A 22,450-nucleotide genomic window follows, 5' to 3' on the forward strand; every position below is an offset into this window, starting at 1 on the left:
GCACAGAACCACAGCAGCTACCCAGCATGGGGTCTATATAGAGCTGGAATCTAGTGCGCTGGCATTGCCTGCTGTGTGCTGGGCAGAGCCTGGCTGTGCTGTGCACAGGGCAATGCTGGCAGGATCGCACTGTATAACACTGATACACAGCCCTGCACAGAACCACAGCAGCTACCCAACATGGGGTCTATATAGAGCTGTACTCTAGCACAACAGGGCTAGGCTTGCAGGACCATTCCATTTGATAAACCTGACAGTGACACGTTGCAGTGGGAGTGTGATGTTACCACAGTGCCATCTGGTGTAGAGGCGAGATACTGCGTGTTAAACTTCGTAAGGTCAGTACCATGCAGGCTGTATGTCTGAAGTGACCAGACCACAAGTCAAGTTGGTAGAGACTCGCTTTTAAAAGTATGGTTTGAGAAGGATGTATTCTTGATCCGGAAAACAGAAAACTGTGATTGGATTCTTGCTGATTTTATGTGAATGCTGCTTTTTTTTTGTTTTGTTTTGTTGTGTTATTTTATAATTTTGCTATCACTGCCATATCAAGTTGAGATCCAGTCCGCCCCAGTTTGGTCCAGTTTAGGACCAGTTTTAAGCCTGTACTGTAATGTATGAAATGGTTTTTGTAAGTATCTCTGTAACAAAACTAACTTTTTCTGTTTTAACGATTTCGTCTTTGTGTTTCTCTCTCTCTCTCTCTCTCTCTCTCTCTCTCTCTCTCTCTCTCTCTCTCTCTGTCTCTCATAAGATGCAGAGAACAAAACACATAAAATGAAAAAAAGATGACAGAACAAAACACATAAAATGAAAAAAAGATGAATGTCTGTCTAAGAGCTGGAGGTTGAATGTTTAGCAGTCTGATGTTTGGGGGGCTGACTTTACAATGAAGACGTATGCAGAGCCGTGTGCAAATTGATTAGAAAAAACAAGACAAAACAAAACATTGCTTCTGTAGTTTTGATTCGTTGTGCGTGCGAAAGCCCCTGGGAACACTAGAAAAATTGTCAGGCCGATTAGCGATGATCTAATTTAATTGATGACATCTTTAATAGGATACGCGTGCAGTTCATTTCAAACAGTGTAGAGAAAAGGAACAGGGAGCCGCACGCGGTCAAACACAGGAGGCTTTTCAGAAGCTGTTTAAGACGCCTGATTGAAGCACAGAGCGCTCTGACATTTTCTCACACGAGTGCGTTTCTTTATCCCCGGTTACTGAGCGGGAATTGAAATTCTCACACCCTGACCTGTTTTCATGCAGGCGGGTATATAAAGGATATCAATGACACATCCCGAGGGGCTCAAAAATAAAATTGTGTGTGTGTGTGTGAACATTTTCTCCAGCTTCAAATCTACATAAGGGTTTTGTTTTAAAAAGAGGAACTACAGCGTGACGCCAGTTTATACACCGATTTTGTATTCGAGCTAATAAAATAATTCAGAATTGTCAATACAGCCGGACAATACGTTTCATCCAGCAGTCGTCTGGGACAGAAACTTACTTCCACTTTAAACTCCTCCCCCTTGTGGAGCTGTGGTTTGTTTTCCAGTTTTAAAAGCGTGGAATAGCATTTAGTGAAGTGCGTTGCAATACTAAAGCCAGTCAGAATAGGACAGTTTATGGGTAAGGTTGGTGTAGAAAGTTTTAGAAATGTTGATGTGATGGTGAAAGCGGGAGGGTTTACAGCCAAAGACTAGAGAAGAAAAAGGAATAGAGAGAGAACAAGAGGGTGAGGGTGAGGGATAGAGGGTGGGCAGCCAGTTAGAAAGAGGGAATGTGACAACCAAAGACATCCACGAGGTGGGGCTATTGTGCCAAGTTTGCTCAGGGTTCTGAACTTAGCAATTTATAATAATAATAATAATAACAACACTAATTTAGGCATTAACTAAATATTGTTTTAATTATGTCTGCAGTACGAGACACGTCTATAGCTTTTTTTTTAAGCCAACAGAGAGAATCGCTTTTAAAATTAGATATTTTAAGATTTTAAAATTAGTTTTCTTTACCTCTCGTTAGCACAAAATCCTCTACTCGTTTTTTTTTTTTTTTTTTTATATATAATAACTTGGTTTCTGTTACTGTAACTGCTTCCTGTTCTGTCTATATAGAGGGGGTGCAATTCAAAATGATAACAAGGGAACATTATTCAGCAGCTTTCACTGGACTCTATGAAGCTGAGGGAGTTCATTCTATATAGAGGGGGTGCAATTCAATATGAGAACAAGGGAACATTATTCAGCAGCTTTCACTGGACTCTATGAAGCTGAGGGAGTTCATTCTATATAGAGGGGGTGCAATTCAATATGATAACAAGGGAACATTATTCAGCAGCTTTCACTGGACTCTATGAAGCTGAGGGAGTTCATTCTATATAGAGGGGGTGCAATTCAATATGTTAACAAGGGAACATTATTCAGCAGCTTTCACTGGACTCTATGAAGCTGAGGGAGTTCATTCTATATAGAGGGGGTGCAATTCAATATGTTAACAAGGGAACATTATTCAGCAGCTTTCACTGGACTCTATGAAGCTGAGGGAGTTCATTCTATATAGAGGGGGTGCAATTCAATATGTTAACAAGGGAACATTATTCAGCAGCTTTCACTGGACTCTATGAAGCTGAGGGAGTTCATTCTATATAGAGGGGGTGCAATTCAATATGTTAACAAGGGAACATTATTCAGCAGCTTTCACTGGACTCTATGAAGCTGAGGGAGTTCATTCTATATAGAGGGGGTGCAATTCAATATGTTAACAAGGGAACATTATTCAGCAGCTTTCACTGGACTCTATGAAGCTGAGGGAGTTCATTCTATATAGAGGGGGTGCAATTCAATATGTTAACAAGGGAACATTATTCAGCAGCTTTCACTGGACTCTATGAAGCTGAGGGAGTTCATTCTATATAGAGGGGGTGCAATTCAATATGTTAACAAGGGAACATTATTCAGCAGCTTTCACTGGACTCTATGAAGCTGAGGGAGTTCATTCTATATAGAGGGGGTGCAATTCAATATGTTAACAAGGGAACATTATTCAGCAGCTTTCACTGGACTCTATGAAGCTGAGGGAGTTCATTCTATATAGAGGGGGTGCAATTCAATATGTTAACAAGGGAACATTATTCAGCAGCTTTCATTCGACTTTTATAAAGCAAAATGAGTTCATTCTATATAGTGGGTCATGCAAAACTTGTGGCCGCAGCTGTATAATATGGATGACGCTACTAAGAGGTAATCCGTCTCTCTCACTTCCTTCTGCTAAACACCTCGACCTCGATGACAGATTCAAAGTAATGGTTGTTTTGACCAAAGCGTGTGTGTGTGTGTGTGTGTGTGAGAGAGATTTTTTCTTCGTCTCTCTCTTTATCTCCCTGTTCTGACCGCGATGTATTTTTTAATAAAAAAAAAAGACGATATGTTAAAGGGGGCGTGTCGGTGTGACGCGGGGTATCTGCTGTTCCGATAATTTGCTCCCCCCCCCCTCCCCCCCTCCTCCTCCTCCTCCTCATACACAGGGTCGCTATGCGGGCGTGAATGTGGGGTGCTGGGGCTCTTTACGATTGTAAATAAAATGAAATTAAATGCCAAAATGAAACATACCTGTGTCATCTGATTATTTATTATTATTGTTAGCGTTGATATTCTTTATTATTTAATAACAGTAGTAACCAATCGTTATACTAATTAGCATTATTATTCTTGTGAATGTGGGGTGCTGGGGATCTTTAAATAAAATGAAATTAAATGCCAAAATGAAACATACCTGTGTCATCTGATTATTTATTATTATTGTTAGCGTTGATATTCTTTATTATTGTCATCATGGTTATTATTATTAATAATAATATGCTTCTATATTTTTGTATATTGTATTTAAACAATTTAGAGAACTCACAATAGTGCTAAATCTATATATAGATTTTTTTTGGGAGGGGGGAAGGGGCGAGACGGGACAAAAAAGGAATTGCGCCAACCGGGACTCGAACCCGGGTCGCAAGAATGGGAATCTTGCATGATACCCCTACACCACTGGCGCTGGTACAGCAGCACTGCCCTTCTTAATACTGGAGAATCAACTCTGCTATACAAATAAACCAATGTTTGTTGCAGAATTGTGTTTACACACCCTAAAGTTACGCCTGTCTGTTGTTAATTAGCTCGCATTTGCCACTTACCAAAAGTGTGTGTGTGGATAATGTTGTGTTTATTTCTTTTTGAAGATGTTCCAGTGTTTATCTTCGTTGTAGAAGACAATCTGGTTTAATATAAGAAATCCTTCGCGTGTTTTTTTTTTTTTTTTTTTTTTACGATGATCTGTTCAAAGGTCTTCAGTAGGTTAATGGACTCAGGGAGGAGACATGCGCAATACATCCCATCGTCTTTATTAATGTTACAGATTCCACAGAGACTGCATTCCTGTCGAACCAATTTCTTATTCCTATCGGTCAATTTATAATACATAATGAAACTAAAAAAAAAAAAGAAGAGGTGACGAGGCCCCAGCGAGATTTGAACTCGCGACCCCTGGTTTACAAGACCAGTGCTCTAACCCCTGAGCTATGGAGCCCGTAGCCGGGGACGCGTCAGGAGAATCGGTAGAAACGCTTCGGTAGAAACACTACCCGGGAGCCGCCGTCAGAGGGCGCTGTTGGACCGCTTTGTAATTTTTGCGCCTTTTGGTAGAGAGCAGTTTCCCGTTTTCATTATATAAGATTTGCAAAATAATCACGGGTTGCATACACTGGATTTCTCTCGTCCCTCTGTCTCTCCAGCTCTGTGTGTGAATGCGAGATCAATACGGGTAGACGGGCAGGAGCAGCTGTGAAACTGATGCCATTTTGGCTCTATTGTAGAGCCAGCGCTACGTTGGATATAATTGAATTGCAGAGCCAAAATGGGGGATGTAGTGATGCAGTTTCCCAACCCGAGGGAGGAGAGGGAGGGGGAGGAGGGGGGGGGGGGGGGGGAGGGGGGGCGGGGGGGGGCCCCCAAACATCGCAGGGGGGGATGGCGGGTGGAGGGTGGAGGGTGGATCCCTCCCTCCATTCTCACATGCGGTTCGCTAAGGTTATCTATATTAATCTCTATGAGAGAAAAAAATAACCGGACAGCTTCCCTGGTGGTCTAGTGGTTAGGATTCGGCGCTCTCACCGCCGCGGCCCGGGTTCGATTCCCGGTCAGGGAACGTCTACTTTTTTTTTTATATTTGTTTTTAATAAATGTTATTATATTCTTTGTGTAACATTTTTTTTTTTTTTTTTTTTTTTAATTGTTTATTCTATTTTGAAATGAGAGCTGCGATAAATCAATTTGTTATCCAGCCATATTAATGAATTAATTAATACTATTTAGGTCCGGTTTGTATGCAATAGAGGATGTATTTAATTCTCCCATGAAATAATCTCAATTATACATAACGTGATGTTGCAAGTTACATACTTATTGTCAATCAATTATATACACCTACCTCAACTGAGACGACACTGATGAAAGTCTCAAGCCGTTATTATCACAGGCTGAGTCGCATTAGTCAAATGGTAAGTGTTCATTTCATAAGCACCACACCACGGGTTCAACCTATAACCGTGCCTTTCTTAATTAGTTTATATCTGACGTTTTATTGCCACCGCTTGTAGCTGATGGAACCGGGAGAGAGGGGTTTAATATGCAGAGCAGACTAGTCTAGTCACACAGATTTGGACAGGTTAATGATTATTTACAATCGCAATTTCGTCTGTTTTGAGAACACTACAGAAGCACAGGGGCTGTTCTCGTACATTTGCACACAGCTGTATTAATTTATAAAATATTATTTTAGTGCTGGAAATAAACAACACATTTTTTATTGTGGTTTTTTTTTCATCATTTTTATTAAGTTTCAGTAGTCTTTTCAAAATGTAAACCAACACTTAAAAAAAAAATCTTTTATTTTATGGAGCACAAGGAGGTTCAGTGACTCGCTCAGGGTCTCTCACACACACACAGTGAGTCAGGGGCTGCTGCAGAGTCTCTTCCAATAGGACCTCGTTTGTTTGGCGTCTCGTCCGAAGGACGGAGCACAAGGAGGTTCAGTGACTCGCTCAGGGTCTCTCACACACACACAGTGAGTCAGGGGCTGCTGCAGAGTCTCTTCCAATAGGACCTCGTTTGTTTGGCGTCTCGTCCGAAGGACGGAGCACAAGGAGGTTCAGTGACTCGCTCAGGGTCTCTCACACACACACAGTGAGTCAGGGGCAAGCTGCAGAGTCTCTCAATAGGGGGGGGTTTGTTTGGGTCTCGTCCGAAGGACGGAGCACAAGGAGGTTCAGTGACTTGCTCAGGGTCTCTCAGTGACTCAGAGGTGATTTGAACCTCCTGGTATCAAGAACCTCTTTTTCTCTAACTACTGGATCACCGAGATTTAAAAAACATCTGATTTGATCTAGAAGCAGAACAGCAGCAGGGTTGAGATTTTAAGCCCCAGCCGAGCCTCTGCTGCTGTCACTTCCACATCCTGTTGCAACGGAGAAACATCATCTCCTCGAAACGGAAATCCGACAGAGAGGCCCCCAGGGGCCCGAAGGCCTTCCCGCCCCCGCCGCTCAGGGAGAAGAGCCGTCGCACGGGCGCAGGGGAAGCGGGCGTGGCCAGGTACATGGTGGCCAGGTGCGCCAGGTGAGGCAGCGCCTCCTGGTGGTGGTACCAGAAAGCCAGCGGGTCGGCATCCTCGGGGATGCAAGGCTGCCCAAAGTAGATTTCCACTTGGGAGGCCTCTGCTGGCGAGAAGGCGGACGCTGCTCCTCCCGGCGCGGGACGTTCTGGGGCCGCCATGAACCTGAACAGACCCGAACGCGTCTGCGTCATCTTCATCGTCTTCTTCTTGGGAGGAGTCTGGAGAGCGGAGGAAACCGGGTCCGGTGACGCGGCCATGGCTGCCACTTTCCCCGCCAGCAGCTTCTTGACCTCCAGGGCCTCGGCCATGCCGGAGCACCAGTCCAGCTTCCAGCGGGGGTCCAGAGCGGCGGCCAGAACGAAGGCTTCCTCCCCCTCGTACCCCGACAGCCGGCTCTCCACGGAGGACCTCAGAGCCACCAGCAGGGGCTCCGATTCCCCACGGCGCCCCATCTCCTCCAGCTCGGCTCTCAGCCCTCGGATGCAAGGCAGGACGCAGCTGGCTGTCCTCCCTCCTCCTCCTCCTCCTCCTCCTCCTCCTCCACTCCCTTCTGCTTGTTCCATCGCAAGCTCGAATGGCCGCAGGACTCGCAAGAGCTCCCGCAAGGCTTGGAGCTCCGGTTCAGAGAGCCGGTCTGATGGGAAGTCTGCCGGAGATGAAGGAGAAGGAGAGGCAGGAGGAGGGGGAGGTCGAGGCAGAGGCTGCCAGCTCTGCTCCAGCGCCGGCTCCTCTTCCTCCTCTTCTTCTTCTGCGATCTCCAGGACGACGGATCTCAAAGCCCTGGTTTGGGCGGTCCAGCCCCGCTGCTGCTGCTGCTGCTCCTGCCGCCTCTGTGTGTCACTGAAAAGCCCCGGGCTGGAGATCTCCCGGCGGGAGAGGTCGGCAAGCAGCTTGCTGGCTCTGCGGACAGCGGTGGAGGTCAGGTGACCGGCGCGTCTCAGCCCGTCGCCCACGACGGACTCCAGGGCGCGAGAGAAGCAGGGGAAGCAGTGGGGCAGAGGGGAAAGGGGCAGGCCCGGGTCGTAGCCGGGTTCGGCTGCCATGCCGAGCCCGTTCTCGCCGCTGTCGCTGCCCTCTTCCTCCTCCTCCTCCTCCTCTCCCTCATCCTCCCAGCCAGGAAGCCCGACCGCCGGTCTGTCGTCGACCCCGCTGCCCGTGATCAGGGTCACCACTTTGTCCTCTAGTCCGAAGCTGGAGATAACTTCCTGGTAGTTTGAGAGAACTCCCTCCTCCCGCTCCTGCGTCGACCCGCCTCTCACCCTCCTGCAAGCCAGCAGGACGCTTCCCGCGCGAAAGGAAGAGTCCTGGATGTAGTGACCGGCCACGCCCACCACCACCGACCGCCCCCGCCCCCTTTCCGCCCACACGTCCAGAGTCAGGCAGAGCCCGGAGATTTTGGAAAGCCGGGAGGAGACGGCAGAGTAGAGGCTGGCCGTCCTGGCGGGCACGATCTCGTACCGGAGACATGCCAGGCTGGGCAGGGAGAAGGAGGGCTGGGCGACTTTTAGGAGGGTCTTGAAAGAGGGGTCTTCGACCAGAGACAGGGGCTGGAGGGAGTGGGACAGGAAGTCGACCACGGCGTCGGTGAGGGCGCGCTGGCGCGGGTCGCGAGAGTTCCAGGTCCCGGGATGGGGGGAGGAGGAGGGGAGGGTCAGGCGGGGCTCCCTGGGTGCGGTTTCGGGAGCAGTGTGGGGCTCTTTCAGCTCCTGGTGGATGTCTGCGTGGTGCCTCTGCAGAAACAGAACAAAAATATAAAGTTTTTAAAACACTCCCATCCAGTCTCCTCCGTGCCTTCTCTCCCCCTCTCTCTCTCTCCCCCCTCCCTCCCTCCCTCCCTCCCTCCCTCTCTCTCTCTCTCCCTCCCTCTCTCTCTCTCTCTCTCTCTCTCTCTCTCTCTCGACTCACCTTCATGTGTGTGTAGAAGTTGGAGGTTGCCTTGCAGGATCCAGATACCTCTTTCCCACAGTGCTTGCACCTCATCTTGAAGTTGCTGAGCGTCGCCTGCCCCTGCAGGCACTCAAAGTGGTGGAAGATTCGGGAATGGGACGGCATGGCGATCGCTGAGGGGGGGAGGGGAGGTTGGAGAGCGCAAGAGAGCCGGTAAGTAATTGCTGGGGTAGGAAGAGAGAGTCACCCAGCCTGCCGAGGTGTGTCTGTGCTTATAAGGAGAACTTGGGGTTATCACACTGTGTATGTGTGTGTCAGTGTGTGTGTGTGTGTTTGTGCTTATAAAGAGAGATCGGGGTTACCATACTGTCTGTGTGTGTGTCTGTCCTTATAAAGGCAGCCTGGGGTTATCACACTGTGTATGTGTGTGTCAGTGTGTGTGTGTGTGTGTGTGTGCTTGTAAAGAGAGATCGGGGTTACCATACTGTCTGTGTGTGTGTCTGTCCTTATAAAGGCAGCCTGGGGTTATCACACTGTGTATGTGTGTGTCAGTGTGTGTGTGTGTGTGTGTGCTTATAAAGAGAGATCGGGGTTACCATACTGTCTGTGTGTGTGTCTGTCCTTATAAAGGCAGCCTGGGGTTATCACACTGTGTATGTGTGTGTCAGTGTGTGTGTGTGTGTGCTTATAAAGAGAGATCGGGGTTATCAAACTCTCTCTGTCTGTCTGTCTGTCTGTCTGTCTGTCTGTGTGTGTGTGTGTGTGTGTGTGTGTGTGTGTGTGTGTGTGTCTGTCTGTCTGTCTGTCTGTCTGTCTGTCTGTCCTTATAAAGACAACTTGGGTTTATTGGCGTACAGAAAACGTTTCAATGACAACAAAATAATTGATTTATAAAAGTAATATCTGCTACATGATAAAGTAATGTATCTGCTAACTCGTTTTTATAACTTCACTTTTTCGTACACTTGAAGAACACGTTTCGGTCAGCTGACAGTTCTGAAAGAAAATTATGAATTGTTATGATCCGCAATAAACACAAACTCTGTGTTTAAACTTTTGAAATTACGACTGTGTTGTTATTATTATTATTATTATTATTATTATTATTATTATTATTTTGACTGATTCAGAATTGCTGCTACGATGTCAATGAATGAGAAGTAAAGACTAATAACAATCCTTAACCACACAGAGCGAGATTATCATGCATTTAAAACGCGTTTGTGTGTGATTTCATTTAATTGCACAGATTTAATTAATGTGCATCAACGCAACGGCAAACTGACTCGGTTGGAGACGAGAAATGGGATTAATTCAAAATAATAACAATAATTAAACCGCGCAGCTTTGCAGATACAAATGCAACGACAAAAATGAACAAATAGCCGCTCATTCAAATTAACAAAAAGATTAAACAGTCGTTTAAAAAAATCATATTTTTGCATCTCAAACACATATAATAGACTCTCTTACCTTAGCAAGCTATTGCAGAGACTGGACTCGCCCAACTCAAAAAATAACACAACAAAGGCGGAGGGAAGGGGGGGGGGTCGGCCGATTTATCTATTAACCACTACAAGAAGATAGCATTTCTCCCCGGCCAAAAAAATAAATAAATAAATAATATATGATTTAATTCGATATTACCCACATCTTATTGTTACCTTCTCGCTTTATTTTATTTTATTGTGGTTTGTTGAACCCACCGACTCCCCCCCCTGCTTGCTCTCAACTTGGTATCACCCAAACGCGGGCACCCGAATTCTCAGCGACGGAAGGACAAGGTTTGCGTTGCCTAGCAACCGTTTTATTTTTCACAAACAGAGATGTTTTGTTTACATTTATTTATTTATTTCTAAATAATTATGTAAGTAAACAAATTTATTTAATATATTTTATATTTTATGTATTTTTTTTCTGCCGGTTTGGAGTTTTTTTTTTTTTTTTTTTTTTAATCAATATGTATTTGAACTATCAATTAAGTCTAATGAGCAGTGACGTCACGGCCCGAGTTAGCTCAATCGGTTAGAGCGTGAGGCTCTTAATCTCAGGGTCCTGGGTTCGAGCCCCACGTTTGGGCGGCTCATGTTTTTTATTTTTTATTTATTTATTATATTTAGGTTTTAATAGTTGTCAGTGATTCTGAAACAAATATATTATAAATTTCTGCTGCACTGATGCATTTTGGTATTTTTACAGAAGAGAGTTCTCATAGTGTGATGCCCACCCCCCCAGTGGTGCGGATGAGGGGTAGAGATAGTGCTCAATAAACCACACCGTTCCTCTTTGAATTATATCCTGTAATTTAATTCCACCCCAAATTAATTCAGATCCCATCAGAACAGGAGGTGGGGTTGTGTAGCTCAGCGGTGAACTCAACTCTACTGCCTGTATTTGGATGACTGTAGGATTTCTAGAGCGCTTGATTAAACTTGCATTCAAGGTTTCACCGGCGCCTCTGCTAGCCTTTGTGGTGCGGCTGACCATAGCGAAGAATAGGGGGATGTAGCTCAGTGGTAGAGCGCACGCTTCGCATGTGTGAGGCCCCGGGTTCAATCCCCGGCATCTCCATCTTTTTTTCTCTTAAAAATAACTGGTTATAAGTAATATTATAATCTTAATTTAAAAACATTTATAGAGGAAGCCAGAAATTGGCAAATGCATTTAAAAATGCATAACTAAATATATAGACATTTATTTATTTCGAAATGTAAGTATCTTATAGATTATCCACAAAAGGTGTGTGTTTTCTATAATATATAATATTATATATATATATAATATATAGTTTCGATACTGTGTCCAGTCCGTCCCTTTCTCAAGTGTTATTCTTTATATTCAAATCCATAATTAATTATTACATGACGTCATGGTGTTCTATATACTGTGACATCATTTTTTACTTCTGCCTTTAAATCTGTATTCGTTCTCGTTAACATTATTTCATATAAACTTATATTTATATTGCCCTGCAACGCTGGCTCTGAGGATCAGCCTTGATTTGAGCCTCCCCAGCGCATCACCATGCACAACTTTTCAATTAATTTGGTTTATTTAATTATAGGCTCCCTTGAGAAAGATATGTACAACATATCGAAACATTGGGCAGCTGGCTCTCTCTTCTCTAATATTATATTATAGAGAGAGAGAGAGAGAGAGAGAGAGAGAGAGAGAGAGAGAGAGAGAGAGAGAGAGAGATTGATTTTTTTTTCCAAGTTGTGTGCGGCTAATCACCACACGGGCGAAACAAACCTCAAGCGGAACCATTGTCGCAGGGGTGCCGAGCGGTTGCGTGAGGGCGGGGAATGTTTATACGCGAGCGCTGAGCAGAAGGAGGGAAACAGTTTCCTCTGCATCTGATCAGCTCGGGTGCAAAACAAATAAAACAAACGAATGTGTAAAAAATAGAGACAGAGAGAGAGAGAGAGAGAGTTGAACACTTTTGTTTTTTACGTAGCCAAATTCAACCGCATCGGTTTAAGTTGCAGACCCTCGCCTTCTCGTCTGAGGCACGTAACCAGCATGTACCTCTGCATATAGTTCGTCGGTAAAGTGATATTAAACAACAACAAACAAACATCAACAGCCATGTCTAAACTATCGCTTTTGTTGTTGTTTTGAGACAGAAAAACAAAAAATGCATCGGTTTAAGTTGAGCCTCGCCTTCTCGTCTGTGTTTTGAAGCGCTGTCTCGGTGCATTGAGTGTCAGTATTATAGAGAGTTATTATCATCAGCAGCCATTTCACTATCGCTTTTGTTGTTGTTTGTTTTGGTTTATTTACAGATTTTGGGAGGTACTCGTATTGGTCAAAACACGAAGGTGCAGTAAAACTGAGGGCGGGGATAGATAGATAGATAGATAGATAGATAGATAGATAGATAGATAGATAGATAGATAGATAATATAGCTAGTTAGATAGTTAGATAGACAGATAGATAGACAGACAGGTATGTGTATATAGATAGATAGATAGACAGATACACAATATAGATAGATAGATATAGTTAGATACACAGATAGATAGATAGATAGATAGATAGACAGACAGACAGTGATAATATAGACAGATCACAGAAAAAAAAAAAGAAAAAAAAAAAAGAAGAAATAGATCAGTAGATAGATATGATAGATAGATAGATAGACAGATAGACAGGTAGATGTATGTATGTAGCTAGATAGATATAGATAGATAGACAGATACACAATATAGATAGATAGATAGATAGATAGATAGATAGATAGATAGACAGACAGGTATGTGTATGTAGATAGATAGATACACAATATAGATAGATAGATAGATAGACAGACAGACAGGTATGTATGTATGTAGATAGATATAGATAGATAGACAGATACACTATATAGATAGATAGATAGATAGATAGATAGAAATGGCCACGTCGGGGGCACCGTCCTTCCCCCAGTTTGACGTGAACTCAGCCGGCAGCGAGCTGGAAACCCGCTGGACAAAATGGATCCAGCGCTTTGAGAACTTCCTCTTGGCTCTGGACATCAAAGACGAGACCAGGAAAAGAGCGATGCTGCTTTACTATGCAGGGGAAGCGGTGTACGACATTTTCGACTCCCTGCCCGGGACCGGGGGGCCGGCCGACTACACCGACGCCGTCTCGGCGCTCGCCGAACATTTCTCGGGGAGGAAAAACGCCGGATCGGCTCCCGGGTCGGAGCGCATCGGATGGGAGAAGCAGCGAGACGGGTGGCCCGCGGGCTCGGACCACGCCGGGCCGAGGGAGCTGGCCGCTGGCTGTCGGTTTGCAAACGGCGAGGTGGAAATCAAAAAAGAGAAGCTGGGTCGACTGGCGATGAGGGAGAAGCAGGTGAGCCTCGACGAGCTTTTGGACGCGGGCCGATTCGTAGAGGGTGAATGACATATATAATAATAATAATAATAATAATAATAATAATAATAATAATACAGCTTGTGTATTTGGCACGCAATGGGTTAATACATAAAAAAAAGTCTGTTTTTCATTCATTACAATTGCACCCTCGCTAGTGTTGAATCAATAATTGCAAAGGCTGGTAATCAGACTCCTACTGCACAGCAGTGTGATCCAGTCCAGGTTTTACTACCAGCTAGATCAGCCCCCAGTGTGTCTAGCTAACAAGCTCAGGTGTGTCTTATTACTTCTACATTAAAGAAGTGACATTCCCCATATTGAATTGCACCCCCCTCTATAAGAATGAACTCCCTCAGCTTCATAGAGTGTGAAAGCTGCTGAATAATGTTCCCTACCATATTGAATTGCACCCCCTCTATATAGAATGAACTCCCTCAGCTTCATAGAGTCCAGTGAAAGCTGCTGAATAATGTTCCCTTGTTAACATATTGAATTGCACCCCCTCTATATAGAATGAACTCCCTCAGCTTCATAGAGTCCAGTGAAAGCTGCTGAATAATGTTCCCTTGTTAACATATTGAATTGCACCCCCTCTATATAGAATGAACTCCCTCAGCTTCATAGAGTCCAGTGAAAGCTGCTGAATAATGTTCCCTTGTTATCATATTGAATTGCACCCCCTCTATATAGAATGAACTCCCTCAGCTTCATAGAGTCCAGTGAAAGCTGCTGAATAATGTTCCCTTGTTAACATATTGAATTGCACCCCCTCTATATAGAATGAACTCCCTCAGCTTCATAGAGTCCAATGAAAGCTGCTGAATAATGTTCCCTTGTTAACATATTGAATTGCACCCCCTCTATATAGAATGAACTCCCTCAGCTTCATAGAGTCCAGTGAAAGCTGCTGAATAATGTTCCCTTGTTAACATATTGAATTGCACCCCCTCTATATAGAATGAACTCCCTCAGCTTCATAGAGTCCAGTGAAAGCTGCTGAATAATGTTCCCTTGTTAACATATTGAATTGCACCCCCTCTATATAGAATGAACTCCCTCAGCTTCATAGTCAACCTCTCTCCAGACCTCCCGACTCTCAGAGACGCGAGCGATGAAACGGAAACGGAAACCCCGAAACTGCTTGTAGAAACAGTCCGAATCAAACAAGAGACTCCAGACCCCGAACAGCAAGAAGAGGAGGAGGAGGAGGAGGAGGAGGAAGACTACAAAATCCAAGCCGTGGTGATCAAAGAGGAAGAAGATTCGGACGAACGAGTCGAGCAGGTCTCCCAGGCCACGCAGACGCCCGCCCAGCTCGTGACTTCCGCCAACCAGGGTGCCCACCAGTGCCCGGTCTGCCACAAGCGCTTCCGGCAGTCTGGGAACTTGAAGATCCACCTCCGGATCCACACGGGCGAGCGTCCGTACCGCTGCTCCGAGTGCGGGAGCAGCTTCAAGCAGCTGGGGAACTTGAAGATCCACCTCCGGATCCACACGGGCGAGCGTCCGTACCGCTGCTCCGAGTGCGGGAGCAGCTTCAAGAACTCGGCCAACTTGAAGAAGCACGGGCAGGTCCACACGGGGGAGAAGCCGTACCGCTGCTCCGAGTGCGGGAGGAGCTTCAGCCAGAACCGGACCCTCATCAACCACCTGATGATCCACTCTGGGGAGAAACCGTTCTGCTGCCCAGACTGCGACATGGCCTTCCGTCACCGAGGGGACCTCAAGGTATAGAGCGTGTGTGTGTGTGTGTGTGTGTGTGTCTCAGTCTCTGTGTGTGTGTGTCTCAATATAACATTTACTTTGTGTGTGTTTGTGTGTGTGTATACACTTTATTTCTTTCTTTCTTTCTTTACTGGAGTGAATGAGTACAGCTCATGAGCACGGTAACTCCGCTGTGTGTAATTCCTGGCTGCCCTGTGCCCTGCAGGTACATTCCCATGTGCACTCGGGAGAGAAGCCGCACAGCTGCGAGGAATGCGGGAAGCGCTTCAGACACCCGGCCAGCGTCCGGAGTCACCGTCGCGTCCACACCGGAGAGAAACCGTACCACTGCACAGAGTGTGGGAAGAGCTTCACCCAGGTGTGGAAGAGAGGGAGGAGCCTGGACAACACCTGCCTCTGTGTGTGTGTGTGTGTGTGTCTCTCTGTCTCTCTCTGTGTGTGAATGTCACTGTGCGTGTGTTTAAGTGTTCGAATGGGCTGTGTTTTGTAGTTCACATTTTCTTTGTATATATAATCTCTAAGGTGGGGAGCCTGGCCACACACAGGAAGCTGCACGCCACGGACAAGACCTACCAGTGCGAGGCCTGTGGGGATCGCTTCACACGACTCGGGAGCCTCACCACACACCAGAGGATCCACAGCGCAGAGACCGGAGCCACCCCGAGAGAGAGTACAGCGAGCAGGGACTGAGAGGAGAGAGGAGCCACCGCGAGAGAGATGAAAGAGAGTACAGCGAGCAGGGACTGAGAGGAGAGAGGAGCCACCGCGAGAGAGACGAGAGAGAGTACAGCGAGCAGGGACTGAGAGGAGAGAGGAGCCACCGCGAGAGAGACGAAAGAGAGTACAGCGAGCAGGGACTGAGAGGAGCCACCACGAGAGAGAGTACAGCGAGCAGGGAGAGAGAGGGAGAGAAAGCGGAGAATTGAACCGCAGCGCACAGCTTTCTGTCCGAGGAGAACCAGGATCCAACAAGGATACTGATCAATCGCTAGAGATACACGACGAAGAAGAAAAGCCATCGACAAACTCATACTCTCCTAATCAGACGCAGCCTTTCAAACCGCGCCTTGCTAAGCTCTGTATCTTCAGCATGGCTCAGCGCGATGCGTTTTACATCGTCGCACGACAGGAGGAGAGCACGCTGTCTTTCAGAGTGGCTGTACGGAGGGCAGCGAGTCCTGTTTCAAACGTCCAATAAAGATTAGTCGTGTGACCTCATTTTGTGACGTCTCGTTGTTTTTCCCTGAGGACCCAGGTTCAAATCCCAGCTCAGCCACTGCCTCGCTGTGTGTGACCTTGAGCAAATCCATTAATCAATCAGTCTTTATTTTATATAGCGCCTTTCATAGCAGAGCACCATCACAAAGCGTTTTACAAGATGCAGCGACAACAAGAAAATCCATAATACAACAAATACAGAGAAATGCATCAAACATGAGATACAGCAAAAACAAAGCATAATGCATTAAATACAGTGGAAAATGCAGAAGTAAAACGATAAATGCAGCATAACAGGAAGAACGCATAAAACAAGAAATAGTGCATTAATACAGTGAAAGAGCACCTTTACAGGATAGCAGCAGAATACATGAAATAGTGCATTAAATACAGAATAGCATTGCAGAATACATGAAATAGTACATTAAATACAGTGGAAAGAGCAGAATACAGGATAGCAGCAGAATACATGAAATAGTGCATTAAATACAGTGGAAAGAGCAGAATACAGGATAGCAGCAGAATACATGAAATAGTGCATTAAATACAGTGGAAAGAGCAGAATACAGGATAGCAGCACAATACATGAAATAGTGCATTAAATACAGTGGAAAGAGCAGAATACAGGATAGCAGCATAATACATGAAATAGTGCATTAAATACAGTGGAAAGAGCAGAATACATGATAGCAGCATAATACATGAAATAGTGCATTAAATACAGTGGAAAGAGCAGAATACAGGATAGCAGCAGAATACATGAAATAGTGCATTAAATACAGTGGAAAGAGCAGAATACAGGATAGCAGCAGAATACATGAAATAGTGCATTAAATACAGTGGAAAGAGCAGAATACAGGATAGAAGCAGCATACATGAAACTTTATCACATCTACATTTAATATCACCTTACATCTCTGTAACGATGTGGTTTTTTGTAACGATTTTTTGTGGTCATTATTTCAGTGCTTTCCTTCACAAAATACAACAAAATCTAACGGATACTCTTACATTCGATAGTACGATCCTTTTTCATAGCCAAGATTGTTTTTTTTGTTTTTTTTTTATCAGCTTTCCTTCAGAATGTCTGATTCTATCTCTCTCTCTCTCTCTCTCTCTCTCTCTCTCTCTCTCTCACACACACTTCTGTTATCTGAGCGGGAATCCCCTTTTGCAAACCAATAAAAATACACGTTTTGGGTGGGTTTTTTTTGTTGTTTTAAACCACTGCAAGGACGGAGAGACTGCGACACCTCAAACTTCAAATTTTCGCGTATTGCTTACAGTGCAGAAGAAGCCCGGCTAAGCCCCACAGTCATCCAGTAAGTATGCATCATTAGCACGGCTAGTTCTCGTTTGTTTTTACTGTCTACAGCTCTATCAACAGTAGAAATCTAATATGAAATACTTTAAATATCTAAATGAGGTTCATATAGTTGTTTTTTTTTTGTATTATTATTTTTTCTATTGTGTTTAAATCCTGTAATGCTTTTGGCGCGGCTGTCTCTGTACAGAAACGCGTTTTGCGAGTTTGCGAGTGAAGCCGAACAGAGTTCTTATAAACGGGTTTCTGTCTTTTAAATTGTATTGAAACGGGTCATTTTTTTTTTTTTAATAAGCAGGACGCGGGTATTAAATCATAAATAAGTTCCATTCCAATTGTAATATTCTGTGGTTTTTTTATTATTATGGTATATTTTGCTGTTAGACAAAATAAGCCTCTCCTTATTTAGATGGTAATGCATTATTATTATTATTATTATTATTATTATTATTATTATTATTATTATTATTATTTATTATAGTACATTTTTTTCAAATTTTAAAATAAGATTCAATTTGCTTATCACGTAAAAATAAATAGAAACACCTATTATATATAATTCACATCTCTTTTTCGCAACACGCTCTCCACTTAAACTGAAGTCAAATCGTTTCATTTAGCCTATATCCCACTAAGAAGTTGCATAACTCAAACATTTATATAACGAGTTATTTAACACACACGATGTAGCTGCCGTGCACAGCCACTGAGACGCTGTTATGTAGGGTTAGGGTTTGATTTAGCACGGTGCAAATTATAATGCATGCACAAGATCACTTAATAATTACAATCTGCAAGTAGGACCCGCTAGATTCCAGCTTTTTGTTCATTATTTATCTCTCAAGGGTTTCTGAGGGCTATTGTATTCTGCGCTTGTGTATATGGGTGATCTGTCTCTCTCTCTCTTTCTCTCCCTATCTCTCTCTAACCTCTCTCCCCCATCTCTCTCCCTCTCCCCTCTTTCTCTCCATTCTCCCCCTCTCTCTATCCTCTCTCCCTCTCATCTCCCCCTCTGTCCTCTCTCTCTCTCTCTCACCTCTCTCCCCCCTCTCTCTCTCTCTCTCTCTCTCTCTTTCTCTCTCTCTCTCTCCCCCTCTCCACTCTCTCCTCTCCCTCTCCTCTCCCCTCCTCTCTCTCTATCTCTCTCCCCATCTCTCTCCCTCTCCATTCTCCCCCTCTATCTCTCTTTAACCTCTCTCCCCCTCATCTCCCCCTCTCTCTCTCTCTCTCTCTCCCCCTCTCTCTATCCTCTCTCCCTCTCATCTCTCCCCTCTCTCCTCTCTCTCTCACTCTCTCTCTCTAACCTCTCTCCCCCTCATCTCCCCCTCTGCTCTCTCTCTCTCTCTCCCCTCTCCTCTCTCTCTCTCTCCTCTCTCTCTCTCTCTCTCTCCCCCTCTCTCTCTCTCTCTCTCCCCTCTCTCTCTTCTCCCCCTCTCTCTCTCTCTCTCCTCTTTCTCTCCTCTCTCCCCCTCTCTCTCTCTCTCTCCTCTCTCTCCCCCTCTCTCTCCCCTCTCTCGCCCCCTCTCTCTCTCTCCTCTCTCTCTCTCTCTCTATCTCTCTCCCCTCTCTCCCCATCTACCTCTCTCGACGCCCTCTCCTCTATTCTCTATCTCCCGAGCTCCTCTCTATCTCGTCTAGGCATCCTCGCTGTACCGCACTCTCCCCTCGATGCCCCCTCCTGCCCTTCTCTCTCTCTCCTCTGCTCTCTCTCTCCCCTCTCCCTCTCTCTCTCTCTCTCTCCCTCTCATCTCTCTCTCCCCTCCTCTCTCTCCCCTTCTCCTCTATCTCTCTCTCTCTCTCTCCCCCCTCTCTCTATCTCTCTCCCCATCTCTCTCCCTCTCCATTCTCCCCCTCTCTCTATCTCTCTTTAACCTCTCTCCCCTCATCTCCCCCTCTCTCTATCCTCTCTCCCTCTCCCCTCTCTCTCTCCCTCTCTCTCTCTCTCTCTCTCTCTCTCTCTCTCCTCTCTCTCTTTCTCTCTCCCCTCTCTCTCTCTCTCTTCCCCCCCCCCCCCCCCCCCCACCGAACCGCCTCCCGGAAGCGGTGGAGCGGGTTCCCGCCCAACACCGAGCTCGATTCTTTCTCTCGCTCAAGATGAACTCTCAATAAATGACCCGTTACAGTAACACGTGTAATATTTTTCGTCCTTTCTGGAACTGACGTTTCATTTCCAGTGTTACCGAAACTTCAATACAAGCTGACAGCGTGCATTTAGACTCCCGAGAATGGGAATTACTGACTCCTGGAAACTGGTTCCTATATAAATTAATTAATATTTAAATTATTCGTCTTATTTAATGACCAATAGAGGGGCTTCATTAGCTTTACACAGCATCTGGTTTTGCTAACAAATACGAGTCATAAACTACATTTAAAGACGCTACAAAGTCTAATTAAATATTCAACCAAAAATAACCCGCCACTTAGGGTTAGCGTTATTTGTAATTGATTAGCGCGCTTCGGTGATCGGTCGCTACAGTAACGCAGCCAGTGCTGTGCGCGCTGGTTATTCCATCTGTCTTTATTAGGATACATTAAAAACGAATTTCCCAGCACGGAAAGTTTAAATGAATCGAGCCCTCCATGAACTTCACATCAAGGTGTGTTTCTGCATCTGGTTTGGAAAAGACATGAGAGGGAGCGGGAGAGAGAGAGACAGAGGGGGGAGAGACAGAGGGAGAGAGAGGGAGAAGAGAGAGAGAAGAGAGACAGAGGGAGGAGAGACAGAGGGAGAGAGAAGAGAGACAGAGGGGGGGGAGTGAGAGAGAGACAGAGGGGGAGAGACAGAGAGAGAGATAGAGAGAATGACAGAGAGAGAGATAGAGAGTGAGAGAGAGACAGAGGGGGGAGAGACAGAGTGGGGAGAGTGAGAGAGAGACAGAGAGGGAGAGAGAGAGAGAGAGAGATAGAGAGAATGACAGAGAGAGAGATAGAGAGTGAGAGAGAGACAGAGGGACAGAGGGAAAGATAGCAAGACAGAGGGAGAGGAGAGAGAGAGAGAAATGTATTTTCTGTGCATTATTATTTATTTTGCAATTCCTTTGGCAATACACCGCTGCTGCAGTCATGCCAATAAAGCATCCTTGCATTTGAATTTAACACAGAGAGAGAAAGCAGCAGCCATGCTTGATGACGCCAACAACAAGAGCCAGCTGTGCCCGATCCTGCTGAACATGATCAAGCCGCAGAACACAACGGAGAGGGGCATCGACTACACGTCCGTCTCAATCCTGAGCCTGGCCTCGGCCATGGGCATCCTGGAGAACGGGCTCATCCTCTGGGTGGTGGGCTTCCAGATGCACCGGACCGTCGTCTCCGTGTGGATCCTCAACCTGGCGCTGTCCGACTTCCTGGCCACCACCACCCTGCCCTTCTTCGCCCACTACGTGGCATCGGGCCGCACGTGGCTCCTGGGGCACGCCTTCTGCAAGGTGCAGTCCACGGTCTTCTTCGTCAATATGTTCATGAGCGCCTTCCTGCTGGCCGCCATCAGCGTGGACCGCTGCCTCCTGGTCCTCTTCCCGGTGTGGGCCCAGAACCGCCGGAGCGTGGCCCTGGCTTATCAGGTGAGCCTGGGGGCCTGGCTCCTGGCCCTGGCCAACGCCTTGCCGTACACGGTCTACCGCACCGTGATCAGGACCCAGGACGGCCGGCTGCTGTGCTATCACGACTTTACCCTGTACTCCCAGGTGTCTCCTCTTGGGATTGCAGACCTCTGCAGGTTCAGGCAAGGGCTGTCGGCAGCCTCCAAGCTTCTGTTGGCTTTTCTCATCCCCTTACTGATCATCAGCGGGAGCCACATCGCCGTGGCCCTGAGACTGAGGAAGAGGCGAGGAGGAGGCAGTGGCAGGCAGTCCGGGAGGCTCCTGAAGCTGGTGGTGGCCGTGGTGGTGGCATTCCTCTGCTGCTGGTCACCCTACCACGTGATGTGTGTGATGGAGGCGATCAGCCACGATCAGCCGCGTTTCCAGGGCTTGGTGCAGAAGGGCCTCCCGCTGGCCACCAGCTTCTCCTTCCTCAACTGCGTCCTGAACCCTTTCCTGTATGTCTTCAGCTGCCCCAATTTCTCCAAGAGGATCAGGCAGTCGCTGAGATCGGTCCTGGAAGGGGCGTTGATGGAGGACACCGAGGTCTTCTCCCGTCGGGGGACCCCACACAGCCTCACCTCTTCCCTGTCCACCAGGATAGCCTTGTCCACCTACACCTTCCAGCAATACAATGAGTCCAAGGAGAACTCACCTTCCGTAGAGTCTTAGTAAAAGGCAGTCCAGCAGTTAAAGAAAAGGGGTCTTGACACCAGGAGTTTCAAATCACCCGGCTCACACTGACTCACTGTGTGTGTGTGAGAGACCCTGAGCGAGTCACTGAACCTCCTTGTGCTCCATCCTTCGGACGAGACGCCAAACAAACGAGGTCCTATTGGAAGAGACTCTGTCGAAGGACGGAGCACAAGGAGGTTCAGTGACTCGCTCAGGGTCTCTCACACACACACAGCGAGTCAGGGGCTGCTGCAGAGTCTCTTCCAATAGGACCTCGTTTGTTTGGCCTGTGTGTGTGTGTGTGTGTATGTCTCTGTGAGTGTGTGTGTGTGTCTCTGTGAGTGTGTGTGTCTCTGTGTGTGAGTGTGTGTGTGTGTGTGTGTGTGTCTATGAAGAAATATATTTTTCACCTTGGACTGTCGACTTATATTCAAACATTTTAATGTTGTGCAGTCCCTTTGCAAATGCAGCACATTTAAAAAATAAAGCAGTTTTATTTGAATTGGAAA

General features: G+C 46.1%; 3 protein-coding genes and 5 non-coding genes across 8 annotated transcripts; 5 read left to right on the forward strand and 3 right to left on the reverse strand.

Annotated features, from left to right (window-relative positions):
* Nucleotides 1-3,974: 3,974 nt before the first annotated feature.
* On the reverse strand, nt 3,975-4,045 carry trnag-ccc. Its single transcript has one exon. It is a non-coding gene; the product is annotated as a tRNA-Gly (tRNA).
* A 458-nt stretch (nt 4,046-4,503) lies between these two features.
* On the reverse strand, nt 4,504-4,576 carry trnat-ugu. The gene has a single exon. It is a non-coding gene; the product is annotated as a tRNA-Thr (tRNA).
* A 546-nt stretch (nt 4,577-5,122) lies between these two features.
* trnae-cuc lies at nt 5,123-5,194 on the forward strand. Its single transcript has one exon. It is a non-coding gene; the product is annotated as a tRNA-Glu (tRNA).
* A 1,104-nt stretch (nt 5,195-6,298) lies between these two features.
* Nucleotides 6,299-10,067, reverse strand: LOC121307206 (zinc finger BED domain-containing protein 4-like). Its single transcript, XM_041239340.1, has 3 exons — nt 10,022-10,067; nt 8,567-8,721; nt 6,299-8,391 (listed from the first exon to the last, which is right to left on the reverse strand). The coding sequence occupies exons 2-3, from the start codon at nt 8,711-8,713 to the stop codon at nt 6,490-6,492; spliced, it is 2,049 nt and encodes a 682-aa protein (XP_041095274.1). The 5' UTR covers nt 8,714-8,721; nt 10,022-10,067; the 3' UTR covers nt 6,299-6,489.
* Nucleotides 10,068-10,553: 486 nt separating this feature from the next.
* trnak-cuu lies at nt 10,554-10,629 on the forward strand. The gene has a single exon. It is a non-coding gene; the product is annotated as a tRNA-Lys (tRNA).
* Nucleotides 10,630-11,047: 418 nt separating this feature from the next.
* On the forward strand, nt 11,048-11,119 carry trnaa-cgc. Its single transcript has one exon. It is a non-coding gene; the product is annotated as a tRNA-Ala (tRNA).
* Nucleotides 11,120-14,462: 3,343 nt separating this feature from the next.
* Nucleotides 14,463-15,884, forward strand: LOC121307217 (gastrula zinc finger protein XlCGF8.2DB-like). The gene is made up of 3 exons (XM_041239355.1): nt 14,463-15,143; nt 15,346-15,498; nt 15,663-15,884. Exons 1-3 carry the CDS (start codon nt 14,463-14,465, stop codon nt 15,828-15,830), a joined length of 1,002 nt encoding a protein of 333 aa, XP_041095289.1. The 3' UTR covers nt 15,831-15,884.
* Nucleotides 15,885-17,501: 1,617 nt separating this feature from the next.
* On the forward strand, nt 17,502-22,078 carry LOC121307278 (prostaglandin D2 receptor 2-like). Its single transcript, XM_041239457.1, has 2 exons — nt 17,502-17,680; nt 20,787-22,078. Exon 2 carries the CDS (start codon nt 20,805-20,807, stop codon nt 21,936-21,938), a length of 1,134 nt encoding a protein of 377 aa, XP_041095391.1. The 5' UTR covers nt 17,502-17,680; nt 20,787-20,804; the 3' UTR covers nt 21,939-22,078.
* The last annotated feature ends 372 nt before the right edge of the window (nt 22,079-22,450 follow it).

This window comes from Polyodon spathula, chromosome 54 (assembly GCF_017654505.1).
Source record: "Polyodon spathula isolate WHYD16114869_AA chromosome 54, ASM1765450v1, whole genome shotgun sequence".
Classification (NCBI taxonomy): domain Eukaryota; kingdom Metazoa; phylum Chordata; class Actinopteri; order Acipenseriformes; family Polyodontidae; genus Polyodon; species Polyodon spathula.

Coding starts and splice junctions, on each gene's coding strand:
- LOC121307278 (XM_041239457.1), top strand. CDS start 20,805: ATGCTTGATGACGCCAACAACAAGAGCCAGCTGTGCCCGATCCTGCTG.
- LOC121307217 (XM_041239355.1), top strand. CDS start 14,463: ATGAACTCCCTCAGCTTCATAGTCAACCTCTCTCCAGACCTCCCGACT. Junction 15,144..15,345: donor GTCACCGAGGGGACCTCAAG/GTATAGAGCGTG, acceptor TGTGCCCTGCAG/GTACATTCCCATGTGCACTC. Junction 15,499..15,662: donor GTGGGAAGAGCTTCACCCAG/GTGTGGAAGAGA, acceptor ATAATCTCTAAG/GTGGGGAGCCTGGCCACACA.
- LOC121307206 (XM_041239340.1), bottom strand. CDS start 8,713: ATGCCGTCCCATTCCCGAATCTTCCACCACTTTGAGTGCCTGCAGGGG. Junction 8,392..8,566: donor ACTTCTACACACACATGAAG/GTGAGTCGAGAG, acceptor CTGTTTCTGCAG/AGGCACCACGCAGACATCCA.